Here is a 19846-nt window from a genome sequence, read left to right as displayed (position 1 = left end):
CCCATTCAGCGCAAGGTGAAATGTTTTACATCAAATCTCCTGCTGTGTAATGGCCAATCAAAGAGTATTTATAGTGGCTGAATGGATTTTTTGGCTCGGCATTCAAAATTAAACATTTTCATACATTAACATTTAATGTTTTTTACCGCTCTTCAGGTTGATTTTATGTAACCCTAGGTACTCACAACTACTTGGTACTTTGAAGCTGCTTGTTCATGCTGAGGATCCTGCAGACAGTAGTTTCATATTTATTGTACTTGTTTACACTGATTGAAATGTAGATTTGATAGCAGGCTTATCTCTGCCTTTTGATAAACATTATATGAGTCTTGCTAGATGTCCATCAGCACAACGCATTGAATCTCCCAGTACTGGTATGACAACTTTACTCTATGACCTGATGAGGAGAAGCAAATTTTGCTAAGGAACAATACAATTTAACATAGAATGTTAAATTTTGAAAGATGATAGCTTGTTTCTCTTATTGTAGGTGTCCAACAAGAAGAGTCCGTGCCAGCTACCACCTTTGGAACTGGATGGTTCTTATTTAAGTATAGTTAGACCACAAACAAGAACAATATACAAGAACAATAAAGCATCACAGTCTGGAAGTCCAGCCCTGTTTTCAGTACCTCCGCACTGTAGAAATAATCATGCTCATGAGACCACAGCCCACTACAACCAACAGGAGGTTCTGAATGAATGTCCGGTGGAAAATGGCTTGCACAGAAAATGTAACAATATGATGCTGTCGGCAAAGGAAAGGGGCCCATACCACACACAAATGGCTCCTGATGTGGGCCAGAGAATCAGTGAATTTCAGAACACTTGTCCTCACCAAATGAGTCATTGGGCTTGTATGCAGCCAGGAAGCTTGGAGAACATTCAGGATAGCCAAAAGGCCAGCCATGTACCCAGACGACTTTCTGGGCCACTTCATGAAACCTGTGATTACTCTAGGCTTTCTCGAGTTTCTGGGATGAATGACATTGTGGACTCTGGATCAAAAGAAACAGAGCGAAGTAAAAGGCTGTCTGAGGAAAGAAGACAGCAGCTTCTGCTGCAGAAAATGGAGCTGGAAGTTGAAAAGGAACGTCTCCAGCATCTGCTTGCTAAACAGGAAGCAAAACTACTTCTGAAGCAGCAACAGCTACACCAATCCAGGCTGGATTACAATAGGTGAGTTTGTGAGGTTTACAGATAGAGGATAATTGTTAGTGTAGAAGGAATTTCTGTGGTACCAAACACTTACATGGAGCATTGAGAAGCACAGAGTAAGACCTCCTCTGTGCCCTGAAAAACTTGGAATTTAAACTAGACAATGCTATAACCACGAGACTAGACATGGGACAACAGTTAGGTAAAGAAGAGTGTGGTCTAGAATAAGATAGGAAAATTGATGGAAGAAATTATCCTTGAGAATAATCCTTGACGAGGGATTTGAAAGAGGAGAGTGTGCGTTAGTAGACTAGAACAAGGAGTTCAAGGTGTAGGAACAGCATCCTAGGAGGTGCCAAAACCACGAGCGGAAGAAAGACAGAATGAGCAGTAAGGTTAAAGTGCTAGGTAAGAAAGGAAGCAGGAAGAGTAGAGGGGAATGAAAGCTGTGTGTATAGACTCGAGTGCTGATGCTTTACTCAGCTGTACAGACATAAGGGAAGATGTGGTTTTTCACTCAAGGAACTATGATGTAAATCAGATTCAGACAATACACACACACAATCCCAACTGAGAGTCCAGTCTTGAACTCTGGGTGCTGTTTGATGGAAGGTTACCTGAAAAAAAGTGGGTTTAAAGAGAGATTTAAACAGGGAGGTTGTTATATGGGAGGTAAAGAAGAGAGGCCCTAGAGAGTGAGGGGCCCCATGGAAAAAGGCACGAAAATAAGTGGAAAGAAGATACAAGAGAGATTGTTGAGATGAAGCATGGGAGGTGCTTAAGCAGTAGAAGGGTTAGTGGGGAAGAGGAAATAAGAATGGCTATGTAGGCGGGTCAGAATTGTGCAGCATCATGAGCTGAAAATGAGATGCTTTCACTTGATGTAGAAGGTGAGAGCTTGCCCTGAAAGATATTTGTGTAAGGGTTTGACAGAGTAGTGGGAAGGGAAGACAGATTTAGCAGCAACATTTTATGTAGACTGGCAGCGGGGAGAGGATAGAGATGTATTGAAACCACAGAAGAGAAAGTTGCCCTAGAAAGAGGAGATATAACTCAGCTGAATACAAGGATTTTAGTGGAAGGGAGAGGGAGGAATGGATGGAGTTTAGCAGTCTTGTAAAGGAAACAGCAAAAGGATTTGATGAGAGCTTTGATGTAGATATTATTTTAAAAGTGTCACTGACAAGGGGATCCCACAAGATTATGAATTACATGATCTGCATCCCACACCTGTATTTTCTCCTTTCCCTCCAACACCATAACTGCTTTTCAAATTTTAAAAGGGAGTATTATAGCTGAAGGAGTTTTTTGCCTGTATAAACTGTACTCTGCTAAGTAACTTTCTCTGCTGCTTTTGTATGTAATATGGAATCCAAAATTTTAATTGTATGTAGTTAGTTTTCACATGCCTATTTGATCTGAGGCAGTCACAATTGTCCGTGCGTTGATGTGACAAAGCACTCCACTCACCACTAGGATGGCACCTCCTCCTGGTCACTCTGGGGAGTAGCTCACGAGGTTGATGCCTCTAACCATGTTTGTGCACCGTCTCTGCACCTCTTTATCTTGGTTTGTGGCCCCCCTCTTACTCCATGAGCTGCCTCTTTGTGACTTAGCCCTCAAGCCAGGTCACTGAACAATTTTCCCCTTCCAGAATCGGAAAGTCTTTCCTCTCAAGCAGTCCTAGGCAGTCTTTCTCGTAGTGCCACTCCCTTAATGGTTGGCAAGGGAACCCAGATCTACCCTCTGCTCCGGGTTCTGGCTCAGGGACCCTCTAGACAGCAGTCAAGACCTATTCACTTCTAGACCTTGGTGTCTTTCCCTGAGCCCTGTCCTACCTTCCTGGCTTAGAATCACATAAAATCATAGACTATCAGGGTTGGAAGGGACCTCAGGAGGTAACTAGTCCAACCCCCTGCTCAAAGCAGGACCAGTCCCCAACTAAATTCCCCCCCTCTCTGGGTTTGCCAGCCCTTCTCTCAGGGAGTGACTGCAGACTCTCCTGTCAGCACCCTCTATTTCCAATTTCCTATCTTTATAGTCCCAGCCCAGATCATTCCTCCTCAGTTGGGCTCCCTCACTCAGCCTTGGGTTTACTTGGCCACCTGATTCCCTTCAGCTGTGGCCTGTTGGGTTAATTAGCTCCCTTCCCCATCTGCATTAGCCCTTTCTAGGCAAGTGTGGGGTAAACATCTCATCACAGTTGGAAATGACTGAGTTTACAAAGGATTATAACTTCAGGTGAGAAGTAAGTTGGAACAGATGTATTCTTAAGAACATAAGAAAAGCCATACAGGGTCAAACTAATGGTCCATCTAGCGAGGTATCCTGTCTTCCAGCGGTGGCCAATGCCAGATGCTTCAGAGGGAATGAGCAGAATAGGGAATCATCAAGTGATCCGTGCCTTGTCACCCATTCCCATTGTCTGGCAAACAGAGGATAGGGACACTTCAAATCACAGTTTTGCATCCCTGCCCATCCTGGCTAATAGCCATTGGCTATCCTCCATGAACTTATCTAGTTCTTTTGTGAACCCTGTTATAGTCTTGGCAAATCCTCTTGCAAAGGGTTCCATATGTTGACTGTGTGTTGTGTGAAGAAATACTTCCTTTTGTTTATTTTAAACCTGCTGCCTACTAATTTTATTTGGTGACCCCTAGTTCTTGTGTTATTAGAAGTAAATAGTGCTTCCTTATTTACTTATAGACTCATAGACTCACTTCCTCTACACTAGTCATGATTTTATAGTCCTCTATCATATCTCCCCTTTGTCATCTCTTTTCCAAGCTGAGAAGTCCCAGTCTTGTTAATCTTCCCTCATACGGAAGCTGTTCCATACCCCATTCATTTGTATTGCCCTTTTCTGTACCTCTTCCAGTTCCAATCTATCTTTTTTTGAAATGGGGTGACCAGATCTGCACACAGTATTCAAGATGTGGGCATTACCGTGGATTTATATAGAGGCAATATGATATTTTCTGTCTTATTATCTACCCCTTTCCTAATGATTCCCAACATTCTGTTAACTTTTTTGACTGCAGCTGCACTCTGAGTGGATGTTTTCAGAGAACTCTCTACAATGTCTCCGAGATCTCTTTCTTGAGTGCTAACAGCTAATGTAGACCCCATCATTTTATATGTATGGTTGGGATTATATTTTCCAGTGTGCATTATTCTGCATTTCTCAACATTGAATTTCATCTACCATTTTGTTGCCCAGACACCCAGTTTTGTTAGACCCCTTTGTAACTCTTCACAGTCTGCTTTGGACTTAACTATCTTGAGTAGTTTTGTATCATCTGCAAATTTTGCTACCTCACTGTTTACCCCTTTTTCCAGATCATTTATGAATATGTTGAACAGGACTGGTCCCAGTACAGACCCCTGGGAGACACCATTATTTATCTCTCTCCATTCTGAAAACTGACCATTTAATCTTCAGATATCCTATTTCTATGCATATGTCCCACTAATAAAAAGTATGTAGAATATAAAGGAGACACAGGAAGACTTTCTTTTAAAATGAATATTTTCAGAGTCTTCTGAGAGGCATTGGCTGCCCAACAAAAGGACTCTTAAATATCTCTGTAATGATATCATTCTTGTTGTTGTAATTGCACCTATTTTAACCAGTTTCTCCTGAGAAGATTTCAAGTTCTGCAAAGCTGTAGTTGCTAGAAAAAATTACAGAGGAAGGTCCATAAGTGAATAGTCTGAGTCTTGAATATATCTTCCATTACCTCTTCCCAGAGGTGCAGATGCTTGTACATTTGCCATCTCATCTTCAAATAAGGCACCTACACTGTAGCAATCTGAATGTTAGAGGTTTTCTTGCAATCTCTTTAGAGTTAAATACAATTGAACTATTTACATCAAATATCTTCACATGCCTAATATTTACAGGTGTCCTGCTCAAATGTCCTCTTTCTGTTTTAGCTTTAGCTTTATGATTCTCCTCTTTGGTCTACTTGCTAACCACAGAATTGCTTCTGAGGTCTACAGATGACAAAGGACCACTGCAGCGATGGAGCACCCGCCGAAATGCCGCCAAATTTCGGCGGCTTTTCGGCAGTGACGCCTCTCGATGATGCCGCTTGCCATCGATAAGCGACATCATCGAGAGGCGTCCCTGCTGAAATTCGGGAGCGATGCCTCTTGATGACGTCACTTGTCGACGGCAAGCGGCGTCATCGAGAGACGTCTCCCCGCCGAAATGCCGCTGAAATTTGGCGGCATTTCGGCGGGTGCTCTCTCAGGGGCCAGGACACAGGCGCATTAAGATGCCCTCGCGGGCACCATGGCACCCGCTGGCACTGCGTTGGGGACCACTGATATACACCTTGCTAAATTATCAGGAAGACTCACCAAGGAAGGAACTTAACCTATTCACTCATCTTTTGCCATCACGAGGATAGTAAAAGACAGACAAACAAAACTAGCTAATGCTAATTTATTTGGCTGTCCCTGTCTCTCAATGGGAAGAATTGTGCGGTGCTGGGATTAGCCCATTCTGAGGTTCTAGAGGTGTCATAATTTAAATGAGAAGGAAAAAAGGTCCTGACCTGTTGCACTAGTTAGTGGCTCTTAAAATGCCCATATAGCTTTTTGCAAGGGCAGGAGTTAGCCCTTTTTTCATGGCCAAATTCTAACATAATTGCTTTCTGTCTCCCTAAATTCCCTCCTGTGGTTTCAAATAGACTCAGTATTCTTCAATCCCATGTGCTCTGCTTGTATAATGGCTGTCACTTTTCACACCAGAGGTGACTGCATTTCATTGGTGGAGGAAATGACTCTGTAGCAAGCAGAGCACTCACCAGCACGGTGCCTCCTGCTGGTCCATCCGGGAATTAGCTCATCCAGCCCCAGAGCACCCTCTATGGGCCAGTGTCTCACCCTCTGGCCCCGTGTCCCTCCATGACCCCGGTGCCTCTTATCTTGGGGTGCTGCCCCACGGCAGTGTCCCCACACTCTGGGTTTCTCCTCCCAGGGGAACCCCAACCCCCTATACCCACCTTGCCTCAGTGGCTACTGCCAGTCATCATGTAACTTCTTCTCTCAGGGGCAACTTCAGTATGTAATGGCCACTCATCACTGGCAAGGGGGTTGGAACTGCTGCTTTTTCTTGCTCTGGCTGCCTTCCTGCAGCCCTAGTACCTCCTCAGGCCTTTGCCACAAGGCCTTAGCCTGGGAGGTTGCCAGGTCAGAGCTCCCCAGCTCAGCCTGCCCTTTCCCAGTATGCTCTGTCCAAGGTACCCCTGTCTCTAGTTTGGAGCAAGACTAACTTCCTTTTCCCAAGGAGCCCTTCTTATACTGGCCCAGTCGGGCCCTGATTGGCTGTCTCAAGCCCTCTTGTGATTGGCTCCCTGGGACAGCCCTTTCCCAGAGCTGCTTTTCTAACCCCTTCCAAACCAGAGCAGGGTGACTGCCCTGCTACAGATTCCTCTGGTATGTTTAATTACACTTCAGGGCAGCCCAAAATTACACTGGCTTGAAGTGAGAATGGGCCATCTTCAGTCCTGGCTCAGTGACAGGTTTAAGGTCCTTTCTGTTACTATCCATGACAGCCAGAAATTGGATCTTTATAATAATAGAAGGGGAAACTTACCTGTATGCTATTTCCTATCTTGATTTGAACAGAGGAGAGTATTCTCGGATAAAGAAGGAACATCATGTGTTGAGACCTGCAGTTGCCTCGGACTGCATCACCATATTAAAGATGGAGAACAGCTGCAATCTCCTGTATTTTATGCAGCTTTCATGCCATCCTTGAGCTCTTGCCAGGTGCTAGGGCATTTCTTAGTGTGGCGATGCATGAAGTTTTTCTCATATTTCCAAGAGAGCAAGTGCTTTGAAATTAGTAGAATTAAAGAATTTTTGTCAACCGCAGCCCTCGGAAACAAAGGCAGCAGGTGGAAGCTGTTTTCCCCAGAACTAAGGGACGTGAGAGAAAATGGAGAGGTTTTGTGAAAGCTTCTCTGTATAATGTGCTCTGATCAGATCAGAGTTTTGTGTGTGTTGGGGGTGGAGGTGGCTGCAGGTACAATAGCTTCCCCAGGATGTAAAGCTAACTATCTCCACATTTCCAGATTTAAGGGCCAAGTTTTTGATTCAGAAATGGTCACTGATGAAGCACCAGGCGGGCCAGGAGGACCAACCCTTGTGATGAATGGCACTGGCATGGGGTTAAGGTAATCTCTCTCATTTTCTTTTAACCATTAGCAAGTACTTCTAAGTGTTGGTGTATTTTCTTCCTTCTCAGAAAGATGTTATTGGCTGCCACATGCATATTTTTGGTTTGTACTTCTGTTTGATTTGGGTTAAATGCTGCTAACTAGGAAAGACCTCATGAAATAGTCTAGACTGGTCTCTAGCAAACTTATTCATAACAAAAAGAGAGGATGGTCTTGTGGTTAAAGCACTTGACAGAGACTCGGGAGAGCTGGCTTCAGTTCTCTGCTCTGTTACTGACTTTGTGTGTGACCTTGCCTCATGCTGCAGGGCTATAAAATTGTAGACTGGAGCCCAGACTCTGGAACCCTCCTCCATCAAGGGGTCCCAGAGCCTGTATGTCTACACTGCAATTTTATAGCCCCGCAGCCCAAGCCAGCTGACACAGGCCATCCAGGAGTGTTTAATGCAGTGTAGATATACGCCGAGTCTCTCTGTGCCTTTGATCCTCATCTTTATAATAGCAATAATGCTATCCTGTGTTGTCTTGTCTTCTTAAATTGTAAGCTGTTCAGACCAAGGACTGGCTTGCTAGGTGTTTGTACAGTGCCTAGCACAATGGGACCTTTATCTCAATTGGGGCCTCTAAACGCTACTGGAATTCGTACAATTAATAATTGTAGATAGCTGTGGCATTTCCCAGTGACTGGAGGAAATCTGCAATGGCACACGTGGTCCGTCTCCTTCTTAATGGCACTTCTGGATCACCTGGCCTTTCCTCACTCCCATTCGGAGCAGGCAAATCTCTTTTGCTTCTAAAACCCTTCCCAGATACAATTCCCCTCTCTGGTCTCTGACCTGACTGTCAGTGCAGTGTCCTGCCAGAGGTTAGTCAGTTTGGCATTTTATATATTCTGGCCCTGAGGCGTTGGTCAAAGGCTGTGTGTAAGATCTCTTCTCAGCAAAGCAGGAAGGAGAGAATAAAAAAGTACACAGGCCTCTCAATGCAAAAGAAAACCTTTCTCACTGTTTAGGGTGCTAAAGCAAACTGCTGGACGAGAACTCTAGGTGTCAGAAGTGTCTTCCTAGCGGTCAGTCCTCTCCTCCTACCTCCACACATTGACTAGACGTCGAATAATAAGGGTAGACACAGGCTCAGCAGTGTGTTGGCTCATCCCAAGCCAACCCTGCAGTCTCTGACCCAATGAATCCTCTTCTCATCCCAGCAAATCATGAACAGCAAGCAGCAGAACCCAAGTAAATGTGTGCACCCAGGAAGGCAGCACCTGCTGCTGGCCCAGAAATTGTAGGCGTACCTTCTGCAGTTCTAATTTCCACCCACACACACACCCCGGCAGGACTTTCTAGTGAGAAATTTGCTTACCAACCTTGGCTTAGGAGTGTTTTGTTTTGCTATCTGGTGACTGCTATTAATTTCCTTCTGTATTTTCTTTTCTTCACTCTTGGTTGGGGATGAGATGGTAGGGAAATAATTGGGCCTACACATTTACCCTAAGTGTGAACTCCACAGTGAGAAGTGAGTGAAAAGTTGCAATGAACTATAATAAATATTGATGAGGAAAGGTGAAAAAAAAGAGGCTGAATTAGTCCAAACAAAAAAGCCCACTGATATAATTCAAGGACTGTGTAAACAAGGACAGTGTAAGACTGGAAATCAATGAACCAAAATTGATGTGTTGGAAATTGAGCATAAATGGTGGACAGAGTAATGTGGGGATGGACTATTTCACCCTCACTCTTTTGGGGTCCTTCTCAGAAGAAGACTTTGTGGGGAGAACTGGCTCCTGCAATGTTGGCTGACTGAAAGAACAGGAAGGAGTAAACTTCACCATCATGGCTGCCACTCCCACCATCTCTTAGGATCCTGGACCTTCTCCATCCTAATGAGTGCTGAACACCACTTGGGATGTGAAACTATCACTCATATTCCTGCCCAGTGTGTCCGTTTCCTTCCCCACTTTACTACTACTTTTTCCTCTCCCTCTCTTTTTGTTTTAATAAGAGTCTGGCCAAGACTGTATATTGTGCAACACTGCTGTATCTCTGTGACCAGAAACAGGCCGCTATAAAGAATGCCCTAAACAGCCCAGTGCTGGTTTGCCAGGTCTTGGAGTAGTTAATAAGACCATGTGCTATGCTTGTGTTTTTCCAGCAGTGAGGTTGCAAGTGACATTCAACACCAGGGACAGCTGCCGTATTTTCTATCTTTGCTGTTCTTTTCTTTCCCTTTTGTTTGTCTTGTTCTGCCTTCTCGGAAATAGGATTGGACTTGAATAGCAGCAGCAGCAACAATAGCTCCAGTGTATCCAACTAACTACTTCATTTACCCACAGGACAGTTATTCCCATAGAATCACAGAATATTAAGGTTGGAAGGGACCTCAGGAGGTATCTAGCCCAATCCCCTGCTCAAAGCAGGACCAATTCCCAACTAAATCATCCCAGCCAGGGCTTTGTCAGGCCTGACCTTAAAAATCTCTAAGGAAGGAGATTCCACCCATCTTTAATACCCTCTAAGAGACCATCAGGTAAGGGTTTTTTTCCTTCTAAAGACCCTCTCCTGCTAAATGGAATGAGGATGTTGTTAAAATGAAAGCCTTGCTTAATACCTTGCAGTTCAAATGCTTTAACTGTTATTCCTTCTTTCTGAATCTTTAATAAAAAGTTATGAAGCATGTTCAATAGTGTGTTTGCCATGGTACTAAGCAACCTGAGGTCTGTTTGTACACCAAACCCTGAACCTTGTTTACAACTGTTTAATGTTGGACAGCAACAGGGTCATGTCGATACCTTCAACTCTTTTGACTCATGTATTCCATCTAAGTTAATACAACAGTGGGGTGAGATATCTTCCTCATGGACTCTGTAGTTTGTTCTTTCTCCTATGAGTTACTGATTATCCAATCACTTTTGTATTAACAGGCAGTGGAATCTATTTTAAACATAGGTTACCACCGCAGATGAGGAGAGTCTTAAAAGTAATCCTCGTTTATTTTTTTCCCTTTTTTACAAAACCATGTAATTCCATGATCACTCTAGCAAAGGAGATTGAGAAAATAGATCTTGTTAAATATATTCTAGCATTGCACTTGGTTGAGGAGAAATGTAAGCTAGAACATCTGCAGGTCTTTTTGCAATAGGTTGCTAAAACTTGCAAAAGTCTGCTTAATATTGGAGGGGGAAATGAAGAAAAACTGCATTGTTTACAAAATGAGTTCTAGATTTCATAATTTTTTCCCTCTCTCTCTCTCTCATATATTCTCTTGATTAAACGCACAGTAATTTTTCAAAGTTAATATGCATTTCTGCAGTCTCAAGTCACAGTGCCAGCTGGTTCCAAAGTTTGGCAGCAAGGCATCTGAAAGTTTGTTTCCTGTACTCAGTCGTCAGTTTTGCAAAGGTTACCAGATGAATGCCTCCTAAATAATCTATTCTAATGTAAGGCTGGAAGAGGTTATGAAGACAAGTCCATTTGTCTCTTTTATGCATTTGAATATAGAAGTGATTTTTTTTTTTCAATCTCAGAAAAGGGTGCTGCGTGAGTGTGGCTGGAATGGGAGGTGGGAACTGTTCTCTTCTGAGCAATCTGGCAGTTGTATTGAAATGCCAAAGGCTTTTTGCTGTAAAAAATATTATTAAGAATCATGATGGAAAACCAACCCTGTTTATCTTCCAGTTTGGATGAGCTTCTCAAGGGAACCTCCCCGAAACATAATTTTAATTTTCAAATAAGCAAAGCTCAGTTTAAAATTCTCTTGGTATTTTTAAAAAAAATTGCCAAAAGTATTTAAAATATTAAACTTGCTCGAGTGAGACATTGGAATTTACAAGTAAAATAAATAATACAATCAAGAACTGAAAAACATAGATTTTTATAATTAACAGCTCATTCTGAGTTAATTATCTACAATTACCAAAATCTAATTGCAATTTATTCTCTATTATCTGTGGAGAGAATCGTAGGCAAGGGAATCTGCATCATTGGCATTCATAGGATGGGTACAAATAATGGACGAGCCCTTAATGGAAAAACAAAAGCAAATAGGAGCACGCAGCTGTGCCAAGCTAGCGAAAGGTAATTGTAGTCAGAAATGAGGTATGTACTTTAAAGGCATCTTGTCATCTCCTGTAGGGCATAATTTTTTACCTACTTGAAGAAAAGATTTCAAGAGCAAATATAGAGCAGTTTGATTTCTGTCTGAGCTATTCATGGCAATCTGCCGTTTGTGGAAGGGGAAACTTTGACTCTGGGGAACACTTTAAATATACTGAACTTTTGAATGGATATGTGTGTTTCATTTCCTCTACCATAAGTACCCTTTACATTTAACTAATTATCAAAGCCTTTCAACAAATGTTGCCCATCTCTGCCTACTTGGATCTTCCTAATGCGAATTTGTAATGCTGAATTTGTCACTTCACTGTCAGGTGTAAACAGAAGGAGGGGCTCATTTGGGAAGAATGCTCTTTTCCTGATACACGGAGTGGCCATCTCAGGGCAGCTGAAGAATCTGCAGTTGCAGGATGTCCAGTTCTCAGGCACAGCCATGGGAGCAGGCCACAGGGCTTTATTGGGGATAGTTTTCACTAGCTTGGTGTGCACATGGGTGTGTCCAGGACAGATCTTCAGCAAAAGATGTATAACTTCTAAAATTAGAGGCAAATTTGGTTTGTAGAATTTCTTTTCAGGTCTGCCCCGGGTTGTAAGATGCTTTAAAATATTCAGAAATAAAAGCAAACCTACTGAATTTGATTAGCTTAAAACAGCTTTTTAAAACACATTTCCCATCTCTCAGGTGCCTTTGCCTGGTACATGCTCAAGTATCCACTCCCTGCTCATTCAGGAGGATCTGTTCATATGGCACTCCTGATAACTGCCTCAGGGAGAGTAGAATTTTAAAACAATCCACCACTTTCCCCTTTGTTTGATCTGAATGTGAATATAGTACACCATGGAAACGAGGGCTGTCTAATAGCTCTTGACTAGAGCCAGATATAGTTCAATGAGATGCCATGCAAGTACTCCTCCTTTTAACTCTTCTGTGTGCTTAAATGCTAACCTATAGCATTCCTTGGTGTTGTATTGCTTTGTCCCTTCAGCATCTCAGTCAATGCACCTTGTTCCTTTCTTCCCTATAGCACCCTCTGCTAATCCTTTTCTGGGACCTCACGCACCCTCACCTGAACATGTTTCATATAGGAACATTTGAGACTATTAGTATCAAAGATGTTTGTTATATAAAGGCATCCTTTGAATGGACAGTGCCTGTTACAGGATTTTTTCCCTCCAGTACTAGAGATTTTCCAGATGTAATTTGCAACCACTTATCTCATCAAACACTGTCCTCATTTGTGTGTGTGGATCTATCTCACCCTTGTGTGTTTTTCCCTCTTATATTTTTAGTTAGCTGGAAATATCAAACACAGAATTTAATAGCACTTTCCCTCTATTGAAATGTTCGTTGTTATGGTGATAGTTCCAGGAGGGAACACTATCAAGGGTCTTTTAGAAGATTTTATGTTTACAGTATAACTTTTTTATTATTTTATGAGAGACGCGTGACAGTTATCTTTGCTCCTTGTTAAATACATATTATTGACGCTATTTTTTTAGGATTGTTTGAATTGTTATGTATCTTGTGCTAGCTATAACAATGTGTCCAAATATTCAAGACAATTATATATATATGCAAAAGAATGGCTTGCAGCCTTCCTGCTGTTCCAGACATGTGATTTATTTCACACACTCTTTGAAAAAAAAATCAAACCTCACAATTATGCAAATACACTTCTGTCCTAACCTGGAGCACCCCAGCTTTTCCAGTCCTCGAGAACTCCATCAGTATAGTTTTGCCATTGCATCTCAGTAGCAAACGACAGCACCCCTGTTATTTCACACCTGTGGCCATCTATCAATTCTCCTCAATCACGACATGCATCACCTCCTACTATTCCAGTCTGGAGTCTCTATATAAGAAACTGCCAATCGTGCCAGAATGTGCAGTGTTTGACTAAGACCACCAAATTCCTATTCATTTATAGTTATTCCCTGGTCTCTGGAGGTGCATTTAATAACCCGATGTGCCACTTAGATGACTTATGCATTTACTGGATGCAGCTGGCTAGGATTTTTTTTCTGCTCCTCAATATTTTTGAAACTGGCAGATTGACAGAATTAAAACAGACAGAAATCAACTGTGCTTGCATACTGCTTATAGAATCTTTTTTACTTTGGGTAGCTGGAAGCTGCTTGCCCAGTTGTTTGTGTCCATTTTAACACCCAGGCTTTCTCTCTCTCTGGCAGATTATTTGACACTGAAGTTGGTAGTATAATGAGATGGGAAACTCAGAGAGAACTTATTTGGTCAATAAAAATGTAATTGACATATCTGCAAGAAGTGCAAATGCTGAATTAGCTGCAGAAACACATCTCTGAGTAATAAATATAACCCACAGCATCTCCCCAACAGATATCTGCCCTAGTCCACTGTTACATAACAGGAGACTGTATACTGAATTTTCTGCACATTTTTGCTCAGGCTCATGCTACGGCACTAAAAATAGCAGTGTAGATGTTTCTGCTCAGGCTCTGAGACTCATCCCCTTCACCAGGTTTCAGAGCCAAACCAGGAATGTCTATTTTTAGTGCCATAGCACAAGCCCCAGTCTATAAACCTGGGCTTTGACGTTTTCTTTTGCAGTGTAGATATACCCCATAGAGGCTTAAAGAATAGCAGGAATAGATGGTGACCAGAAGTTTATTTCAAGATTTCTCTGAGTCTTTTTTACCAGTCAACAATGTTTGTTAGTCTGGGGAGTCTAAAGCTTCATTTCCACTTGCACTGGTTTCTTTGATAACTGTATTCTCAGGTTTACTTTGAACTACAGCAGTTTTTTATCCTGCTCTTATCTGAACTGTACCTGATCTCTTCTTAGGATGACATCTGCCACATTCAGCAGTCCAAAGTAGCCTGAACAGAAAGCCTATGGGCGGGCACGCCCCTAGGATGTAGGTGGGAGGCAATTTAGTCAGTCTTAGTGGAAAGATGGAGCTAACTTGGTTTACAGCTGTAGTCTTCAAAAAGCAAACTAAGTTTGTAATTAGTGAACACTTGCGGAAAGAGAGTGGGATTAGGGGTCACTGGATGTCACTGGTAATTTTTATACAGTAAAAACCAGCCACTTGTGAATTTTCCAAAGGCCTGGATCTGTTAATGTGAGGTGATAGTTTAGTGCATGGTAAATCTCCTGGCGTGGCTTTGTGGCTTTATATATTGAAATTGGAAATGTTCTGGGAATTTGTAGTGTGACTAAATCTCTCGTTTTCCCTCTAGCTTTGGTAAGTTTGTTCATCATGCTTTCTGGGCGTTCTTTCCTGTGCAGACACTTGGGAACAGGGAAAGACGTTTTTCAGAACACCTGCAGTTGTCTCCTTTTGAGGACACATTAGAAGCTAGTAGATCACTCCATGAATTGTAGCACTCTTTTGAAGCCTGGCTTGATTAGTTTTCATATAGATTGCCGTTCTTATATGTAACTGTGTATCTTCTATTTATTTTTAAAAATTTGTTCTTAAAGTAACTAATATTTTTAATTTATATTTTCTTGTGTCCCAAAGAGTTTTCAGTAGGAAAAGTTGAGCCAGATCGTATTAAAACAAAAATGTTCTGGAAGGTACTTTTGAATTAGCTTTATTTGGAACCTACCCTTGCAACTATCAAGCCATTTAAAATCTGAACTGATGGGGCAGTACTAAGAACAAAAGCCATTGGTATTGCAAAATCAAAGCAGGAAATCCTCCATACCCTGCTATTTCTGGCCATGATCACAGCTGCTCCAGGCTAAACCCACTTTTTCCTCCCTCCTGTGACCTTGGCTGTGCTTCAGAATGCAGAGAAGTGAAGCAAAAAGCAAACTGTACTAAATATTACATTCTGTCACTTGTAGATATACAAACTTCATAGAAGGATAATGTCATGTGGCCTCTCTCTCTCTCTCTGAAGTGGACTTTATGCATTTCCAACTAAAATTATGGTGAGACAAAACTGTCCAGAGTGTAATGATATTTTGAATTGAGCTCTGTTGTTTTCCAGGGGTGCTTTGTCTTTGCAAAACTGCCCATTACATTTATAACAGTGCTAATTTTTGAGAGCCACACAGAGAAAATTTTAGATTCAGCCCAGCTGACTTGTTCTTCACACTGCCCCTGTGGTGCAGAGGATTGATTTTTGTGTTTCTTTTGATATTTGGCTTTCTTTCCTCCAGTACTCAGTGCTTCAGGCCTTAATCCTTTAACCTTGAATCTGAGCATCAGGGCTCCATGAGGGATCAGGCCGTTTGATGGAGAGAGAACTTCCTTTGTTGTACCAAATGGCTGGGAGTGGTACAAAACACGGCTGATCTCCAGATAGTTTATGTTTTTCTATTGTGTTAAAAGACTATAAACAGAGGATGGGTTTAGTGGGGATTATAAATAATCTAGAGGAATGTAGGGTATTAGAAGCAATAGAAAAGAGGTAATGACTTTTTCTTTAACATTTCACCAATAACCAGTCTATCATGAGAGATGTGTATTGGGTTGCCAGCTGTTATATAGCATTCTGATTTGGGTAGTGGTTCAAAGCTCAGCATGTCATGGCAACGTGGTCCTTGATGGAACAGGGGAAAAGGGCTTTTCAGCTTCTCAAAGGGCAGGAGTTATAGAAGCTGCAGCTTGCTTGCCCTACCCAATGTAAAGAACGGTTTTGTAGATGGCCGGGTGAGTTCGTACTTTATAGGATCATTAATTATATCTTATAAGGTAGCTAGCTAAGCATGGCGTTCCTAACTTCATGAATTCTATTATGAATGGCCTTTTCATATTCTTCATCTCATTATATTAATGCATGTGAGCTGAAGTTTAGCTAAAGTTATTGTTGAGGTTAACTTTCGTTTAGTGGTTGCCCTAATTTTAGAAACAGTATGATCTTTAGATTTTTATGGAGAGAATATTTTATGTGGGGTTTTTTGCAGCACTATTTTATACCATTTCTCTTGGAACTAGTTTTGAACCAGTTTCTTCTCGCAAAGAGAGGATTCAGGCATTTCTTGATTTGCCCAGATATTATCCCTGGATGACTACCTCCGCCTCCACAGATTCAGCTATCATCACTATGCCAGTAATTCTTTTACCCTTTGCTTCTCTGGTTGTCTTGCTGTCTGATCAACTCTAATCTGGCAAAAAATGCGCTCTTACTTTTCTTTCTGAAACTCTCTGTGCTTCTGGTATTGACAACACCACGACCCTCCCTGTCACTCAGCCTTGTTGGGTGACTCATGGGAGGGGCACAATGGGGGGCACCAGCTAAAAGGGGCCATGTGACTTCCCCACGTGACCCCTCATCCCCAGCCCAGGGCCCTCGTGCTTTTCCTGTCCCCTCCCCATCCAATGTTGTCTAGGGAGGGTGTGGGAGGATGACGGACTCTGTCCTCCTGCTGCGCCAGGAACTGCAGCGGCGAAAGGAGCAGAATGTGGTATACCGCTCCCAGCCCTGTCCTCTGGCGGAGCTGTACAACGGACCCCAGACTGGGGAGACAGCTGTATGGAAGGGCTGGGGCTGGGGCCAGTCGCTGCTCCTTTCGCCACTGAGGTTCTGGCTGAATATGCCCCCCAGGCATCTGGGGAGGAACATGTGACTCTTCTTGTCACCCCCCACCCCCAGGCGTCACCTCGACACTTCTCCCCATCTTTCTCCTCACACACCGAGGCTGCTGCTGCATGCTGCTGGTGTCTCTTCCATAACATACTTTAAAAATTAAGCACCTTGACTATGTGAAATCCTCTCCGGCCTGCCTCCCTTGTATCCATATCATTCACTTCCATTTAAAATACAGCTGCTAAGACTAATTTCCTTGTTGCGCAATTAGACCACGTTACTCCTGTCTTTGAAACCCTCTGTTTGCAGCCGCTTGCCTACCCTGGCCTGCAGCTCACATTGTATTGTTATATCCCCTTGTTTCTTGTTACTCCAACAATAGCATGAGCAGCAGCATCTCCTTTTTTATGTCGATTGCTTTTTTTCCTCCATGCCTCCTCTTACTGTATCCCATATGCATATAAAATCCACTGGAGGCTGTCTCCAAGCATCTTCTGGCATTGGAACCTGCAGTCAATACAGAGTCACTGCATGGTGGTACTTAGCATTGGTCTGGATCCTTCCTGTTTCTTGTCCTGCCTCTACCCTCCCCTTTACTTGGAGTTTGTTGTTGTTTGTTTTTCCCCTCCTAATCCCACTGAGGCGCAAAGAGAGACTGTTCAAAGAGCTTTAAACTTGACTCCTTTCTTTCAGGAGAGGAGACAAAGAGTGCCTCTTTCTCTGCCTTTCACTGTGCTTTGTCTCCTTTTTGCCTAGCAGATGGTACCACGACACCAATAACTTAGAATTTTCTGCAGGATAAGAGAAGGGCCTCAGTTGGCTTTTCCATCGTTCAGATATGATGAACTATGGTGTGCAGAAAAGCCAGGATCCCTTGGGCCAGGCACTGTACAAACAGAGACCGAAGAGAAGGTCCCTGCCCCGAAGAGGTACAATGTGACCATTTTCAAAACAAAAGAGCGTGCAAGTAACTGCAGCCCTGGGACAATAATAAGTGTTGTGCCTTACCCATTTGTGTAACTACATGCCCTTCTATTTAATCAACAAGCAGTTAATAATTCTCATTCTTTTCTTGTGCCCCCCTCTCTGTTTGTCAGTTGTATCCATCTGTTGTGTCTCATTTTGTACTGTAAGGTCTTCGGGATAGAGGCTGTCTTTTTGTTCTATGTTTGTACGGTGTGTCACATGCAGCTACAGGTCGGGCCACTAGCTGCCACCTCAATGTAAATAAATTACAGTTCAACAAAGAGCAGCCATACCATATTGCTAGCATGGTATCTTTAGTACTGGGTTGTGACTGACATTTCAGACCATTATAATTACTTTAAAACAGAACCATGCAAAACTCTACTTTCTACTACCTAAAATTCAGTCATCTCTTTTTGATTGGCAGATAAAATATCGTTTAGATTTTCTTACCATCCTAGTTGTTGCAATGGGTAAACCGATATTTATAGCATCTTTCATGACAGTTCTGCAGTGTGTAGGATTTTTGGTTTCCCTTAGGATCTTAACATAAAGAACAGGAGGCAAATGTTAAGTGTGTTCCTTAAGCATCTGGGCTGACTCAGTATTCTGTGACATTGCATTCACAGTAAGTCCACGTGCTAAATGGAGAGCCATAGGAAGATTTTGATGAAACACTGGTTAAAACGTTCAAACTGGGTGCCTACAGTTATGCATCTAAATTCATATTTAGTCACTTAAATAAATGACTTGATTTTTCAGAGGCACTGATCACCAAGATGAATCGAGTGGTTTGAGTAGATTCAAGGCAAATGAAGCTGCCAATTTTGAATTTCTTAAATCTTTACTAAAAACTCCTTCATCAAAAGTGACTCTCTGCAGGGCAACATAATCTAATAGTTAAAATAATCTGCAAAATTCTGTTCACCCAGGTGTATGAGGGGTTTTTTAATGGGTCACTGAAGTTTCACATTTTTCATTATAATAATCACCATCACAATGAAGGCAGGTGATGGGGTTTTTTGTTTAGTTTTGTATTTTTGGCCTAGGAGGGTAAATTTCATGATTTATTTATTTATTTATTTATTTTGGAAGGCTGGGCTAGAGCATGGGACTTGGGAGTCACGAGGCCTGGCCATCTGACTCAGTTTATGACCTTGGAAGTTTAATTTCTCTGTTCCTTGGTTTCACCACCTTCAAAATGGGGGTAATAACTTACTATGCCATTTTTGTTTTTTGTTTGTTTGTTTTGGTTATTTTTTGCAAGTGGAAGCTTAATGTCTGGGAAGTTCCACTTTGTCCTTGAATAGAAGGTGGAGGCATAGCACCGTTGCTATGGATCTGTGCCACAAAGTCATATAAATGCTAAGTATTATTAACACATGGCTCCACCTACAGGTATTATAGGATTCACTCCGAGTTGGTTTCTTTACACATTCCACACCCTGCAGTTTCTGTCTACAACAGTGCAGCTCCTAAGCATCTATTGCTTTAATTATGGATCTCTTATCTTGTTGTCCACCTCTTTCTGTTACATTCACATTTATCTTCAGTGAATGGTTGTTCCATCATGTGACCCACTGGCAGAAAGAGTGGTTTCAAAATAGCTATTCATTTGCTGAGAGGTACTGCTATCAACAGCTGTGAACCTGTTTTAACACTCTTCTGGAGGAGCTGGTGTGTATATACTTACTGTTTTATAATGTGCATGAAAACAAGGGACCTTGCACCATGCTGGTGGGTGATTCCAATTCTGAAAAGACTCACTACGTTTTGAGCATGATTTTACCAGCTTGGTTTGCAATGACAGAAGCACTGTGGTAAAGCCCTTTGTTCTGTTTGGACCAAGGTGGTCAGGGGATGTACTGTTTTCAGAGCCCTCCTTCAAGACCGAATTGG

The 19846-nt window shown here is 42.3% G+C and overlaps 1 protein-coding gene across 1 annotated transcript in view; it reads left to right on the top strand.

The window, feature by feature from the left end:
- KIAA1328 (KIAA1328 ortholog) overlaps nucleotides 1-19846 on the top strand; it is a 254190-nt gene that overhangs the window by 174402 nt on the left and 59942 nt on the right. Inside the window, exons 7-8 of the mRNA XM_030565790.1 lie at nucleotides 491-1179; nucleotides 7245-7346. Of these exons, the coding sequence (XP_030421650.1) occupies nucleotides 491-1179; nucleotides 7245-7346 (791 nt within the window). The remainder of the gene's footprint in view (nucleotides 1-490; nucleotides 1180-7244; nucleotides 7347-19846) is intronic.

Source organism: Gopherus evgoodei, chromosome 6 (genome assembly GCF_007399415.2).
Source record: "Gopherus evgoodei ecotype Sinaloan lineage chromosome 6, rGopEvg1_v1.p, whole genome shotgun sequence".
NCBI lineage: Eukaryota > Metazoa > Chordata > Testudines > Testudinidae > Gopherus > Gopherus evgoodei.
The sequence above is the reverse complement of the archived record's forward strand: the minus strand, read 5'-3'. Positions and strand labels throughout refer to the sequence as shown.